At 37.9% G+C, this 4,602-nt stretch overlaps 1 protein-coding gene across 1 annotated transcript in view; it reads right to left on the minus strand.

The window, feature by feature from the left end:
* Nucleotides 1-247: 247 nt before the first annotated feature.
* LOC138854541 (transient receptor potential-gamma protein-like) overlaps nucleotides 248-4,602 on the minus strand; it is a 109,273-nt gene continuing 104,918 nt past the window's right edge. Inside the window, exons 8-9 of the mRNA XM_070098364.1 lie at nucleotides 3,527-3,697; nucleotides 248-490 (exon numbers count right to left, since the gene is read on the minus strand). Coding sequence (XP_069954465.1) covers nucleotides 248-490; nucleotides 3,527-3,697 — 414 coding nt within the window. The remainder of the gene's footprint in view (nucleotides 491-3,526; nucleotides 3,698-4,602) is intronic.

Genomic DNA, 4,602 nt, shown 5'->3' on the forward strand with positions numbered 1-4,602 from the left:
CAACCCAGATACTCTGTCCTTCCTAAGAGGAAGAAATCATTCTCAGTCCCCTTTCCTTTAATTCTACCACAGACCTCTCCCTTCCTTATCCCTTCCCACAACACAAACCCTTATATCCTTCCCTCTTATACCCCCTGGTTCGACAGACAAGCCATTCATTTCACCCCATTCCCAACACCCCATCTTCCCCCCAGCACCAGAGACCAATCCCCACCTTTCTCTTTCCCCACATCTACCTCCCCCAGCATCACTCACAGAGGAAGGTGAGGTAGGACGCTGAGTGGCAAATGAATTTGATGAAAGGCTTGCGCATGGTCTGGCCTGGGGTGGTGTGGGGGGCCAGGATGTACACGATGGAGAAGATGGGGAACAACAGACCAATCTTGACGATCTGCAGTGCTTGTAGCGCCATGTTTTTACGTCGGAAGCCAGGCAACCCTTCGTACCAGATGGAAGCCAGAAGCTGCTGCACGTTGGGATGCGCAACGAACTGTGGAGAACAATAATTGTTAAGTGTTATAGGTGTGTGTATGAGAGAGAGAAAGAGAGAATATATGTACTCATCTGCATGTGCCTTCAGGGGTCGATCTTTAGCTCCTGTCCCAATCCTCTCAACATCTCGCTTGTCAGATTCACTCACTCCTAGCCTCGTGGCTCCTATCGTACCTTCCCTGCCTTCATCATTCTCCCTCCGAGATCATTCTACTTTACGACCACCCGGAGGCTGAATAAATACTTCCTGACATCTGTGTGGTTCATCCGTATCTTTAAAACATCAGGTTGTTAGACTATTAAGCTATTAGAGTATCAGGTTGTTAGACTATCAGGTTGTTAGACTATCAGGTTGTTAAACTATCAGGTTGTTACACTATCAGGTTGTTAGACTATCAGGTTGTTAGACTGTCAGGTTGTTAGACTATCAGGTTGTTAGACTATCAGGTTGTTAGACTATCAGGCTGTTAGACTAACGCAGTGTACACTGGAGAACTTAACATGGCCTCTCCAGTGGCTGGAACTTAATATATTCAAAGAGGAGGAAGGTAATTATGTCACAGGTGCCATTAGCGGTGATTAAATGAGGTGGTAATTACCAGTAGCCAACGAGCGCTGATTGGTTGAGACATTATGGCATTGTATGTAGTAGTGGAACGAGGCTTCCCATTGGCTGAGATGGCGTGAAAGAATTTATATTTTCTTAAATTCTGATTGGTTGAGATTATGTCTATTTTAATGTATGTATGTATGTATGTATGTATGTATGTATGTATGTATGTATGTATGTGTGTATGTATTTATGTATATTTATATGTATGCATGTATGTATGTTTGCATGTATGTATGTTTGCATGTATGTATGTATGTTTGCACGTATGAATATTTGTGTATGTATGAATGTTTCCACTTATGAATGTATGTACGTGTATGTATATATGTATGTGTGTGTTTATGTATGTATTTATGTATGCATGAATGTATGTATATATGTACGAATGTATGGAATTCTCACCTGGATATACTTACAGTGTTGTGGATGATAAAGTTGAGGCTCATCTTTTGTTTCGTGGGCCATTTCGCACCTGTTCGTAAAACTGCGCGTGGACTCTGCTTTCACTGCTTCCTCGTATAGGTCATCTCTCTACGTGACCGCCAAGTGGACGGATACGCATTTTCCCATCGTCCGTGTTACGCATTCACCGCAAGGAGTGATGGTGGCTCGGTACTCCTTACGTACACACGTACGTACAAACACACACACACACACACACACACACACATTCAGAATTTAATTTCACCCCATCTTTCTTTTCTTTCTTCTTATATATCTCACTTTGCTACAATATATCAAGTATATAGCCAACTTAGCGCCCAAAAACCTAACAACTTAGCATGCTATTTCGTCTTGTGACGTAAAAGATGCTTCAGAAGACGCAGTTTGACGAGAATAATGAATTAATTTGAAACAAATGAGGATAATTTGGCAGCCCAGCACGTTAGCCGAGCATGTCTTGTAGACGTTTTCAAGACGTCTACAAGACGTCTTATAGCAATTGTATGCGAGAGGCTAAAAAATTTTTGTGTAATTATATATATATTTATATATATATATATATATATATATATATATATATATATATATATATATATATATATATATATATATATATATATATCGTGCCGAATATGTAAAACTGGTCAATTAGCAAGAACTCATTTAAAATTAAGTCCTTTCTAAAATTTTCTCTTATACGTTTAAAGATATATTTTTTCATTAATGTTAATGTAAAAAAAATTAATTTTGCACCAAAAGAATCTTAGAAAACTTACCTAACCTTATTATAACGATTTAATACTAAACAAACACAGTGAAATATATTTTTTTTTCATTAGGTTAAGAATGATTTTGGCGAAATTATTGCATACACAAATTTTCACTTGTCCTATATGGCAAGATGAGCGTTGCTATTTAAGCCAAGATCGCAAGTTCTGCCTATTCGGCACGACATATATATATATATATATATATATATATATATATAAACACTGATCTCTGGCTGAAGGAGACTCGAACCTACGAACCTTAGGACAAGGTACGCAGTGCTTTACCAATCTATCCACACTGGACAATACCGTGGCGTGTAGCTTACGCTACACGTTTGATCCAAGGCAGCCAGCTTTCAGGGAGAAGGCTTACAGCTTTTCATCTCGTCCCCTGCATGCATCAGCCTTACTTAACAATGCAAGGAATTCGCGAGAGCAATCATTGTCTAGTGTGGGTAGGATGGTAAAGCACTGCGTACCTTGTCCTAAGGTTCGTAGGTTCGAGTCTCCTTCAGCCAGAGATCAGTGTTTGTGTATATTTCGCCTGCTCTCGCGAATTCCTTATATATATATATATATATATATATATATATATATATATATATATATATATATATATATATATATATATATATATATTATATATATATATATATATATATATATATACATATATATATATATATTTATATATATATATAAATACACATATATATATACACACACATATAATATATATAATACATATATATATATATATATATATATATATATATATATATATAAAATAAATATATATGTAGAAATATATATATATATATATATAATCAGTTATTCTAATTAATATTAATTACACACACCTAACAATTTACATTAAAACCTTTAACAAAACCGATGTTTTAAAATAAAAACATTGGATAAAATGTTTAAAAATTAGTAGAAGAAAATGTGTAGATGTGTGGAGTTATTAAGTGAGGCTTCACTTAGTAGGTATGATTGAAGGATAATGAGAATGAGTCTCTAAGATGATGAACTGAGAAGTGTGAATTCATCACAACTTAGAGAGTGATCATCTGAGGTTTCAGGAACTGGAAGATAGTTAACTGGGTGAGTGAATGGCTGGAGAAATAGGCGGATGAGTGGGTAGATGGAGAGAAATTGGCTAGTTGGACTAGCATGATGGAAGGTGATGGATGATCACTCATACCTTTTTCTGCTTGAGTTTGATGGCCAGTTTGAGACGGTTGAGATGCATTCTCTCGCCGTGTTCGTGTGGTGGTCCTGTCGGGTCGTGGTTCAGTAGCACCTCCAGTTCATAGGAGGATCTAGTGTGGTCCAGCAGCGCCGTCGCAAAATCCTGACACTGCTTTCGCAGTTCCTGGAGAAGGAAGAACGAATTAAGCATCTTGTAAAGATATTTGAAATGTGTGAGCTAAAGGATAGCCGAGGGACTGGTTACCTCATCTTCCACTGTATCCAATATTGAATAAAAGACCCTAGTTGGCGAAATATCTTCACAGCAAACATATCCGGGTATTACACGTGTGTCCTATTTATCAGTCTGAAGGTTGTGAGAAGGTTTGGAAACTCTTGAGACGAGAGGTATAAAGTCTTAAGACTCTGTAGAAGGACAGTGATCAGGTCTCTTGGCTGTGTGACTATGAGTGTACTGTACACTCCAGTTGTGTTGTAGTTCCAACTAACACAGTGTTTGCCTTACTGTCTCATTCTGAGCAGTGAAGACAAACTCACTCACTCGTGAACAAAATACTAAGAGATCCAGCCACTAACGAACAAGAGAACAAGAGGACTCAGACACGGACAAATAAAAAGACTTGGATACTGTGTTTGTAAGTGTATGTAATGTGGGTGAGATGAGGACGTGTTTCCAAGGTAAACACACCACAGAGTACTTCCATTGTTTCCTTGTTTACCTAAGATATACAAGGACGAGAGAGGGTGTGGGCAGGCTGGCTGATAAAAGGGAGTTAGGAGGGAGTTAAGAGGGAAGGGAGAGTTGAGATGGGAGTGGGGAACAAGGGAGCTGATAGGAATAATCATAATAGCAGTAGTAATAATAATAATAACAATAGTAGTATTACCAGAAATAGTAGCAGTAGGAATGACAGTAGTAGCATCAAAGTGGAAACTCCATTATCTATACACACAAACACACAACCATCAAAAATATACAATTTGGAAATATATATGCTAATAACCTCAGCCTTACACTAAAGGTAAGCAGCACAAGGGACACATCTATCATTCCCGACCCAAAACTCA

The sequence above is a fragment of the Cherax quadricarinatus genome, chromosome 4, assembly GCF_038502225.1.
Source record: "Cherax quadricarinatus isolate ZL_2023a chromosome 4, ASM3850222v1, whole genome shotgun sequence".
Lineage (NCBI taxonomy): Eukaryota > Metazoa > Arthropoda > Malacostraca > Decapoda > Parastacidae > Cherax > Cherax quadricarinatus.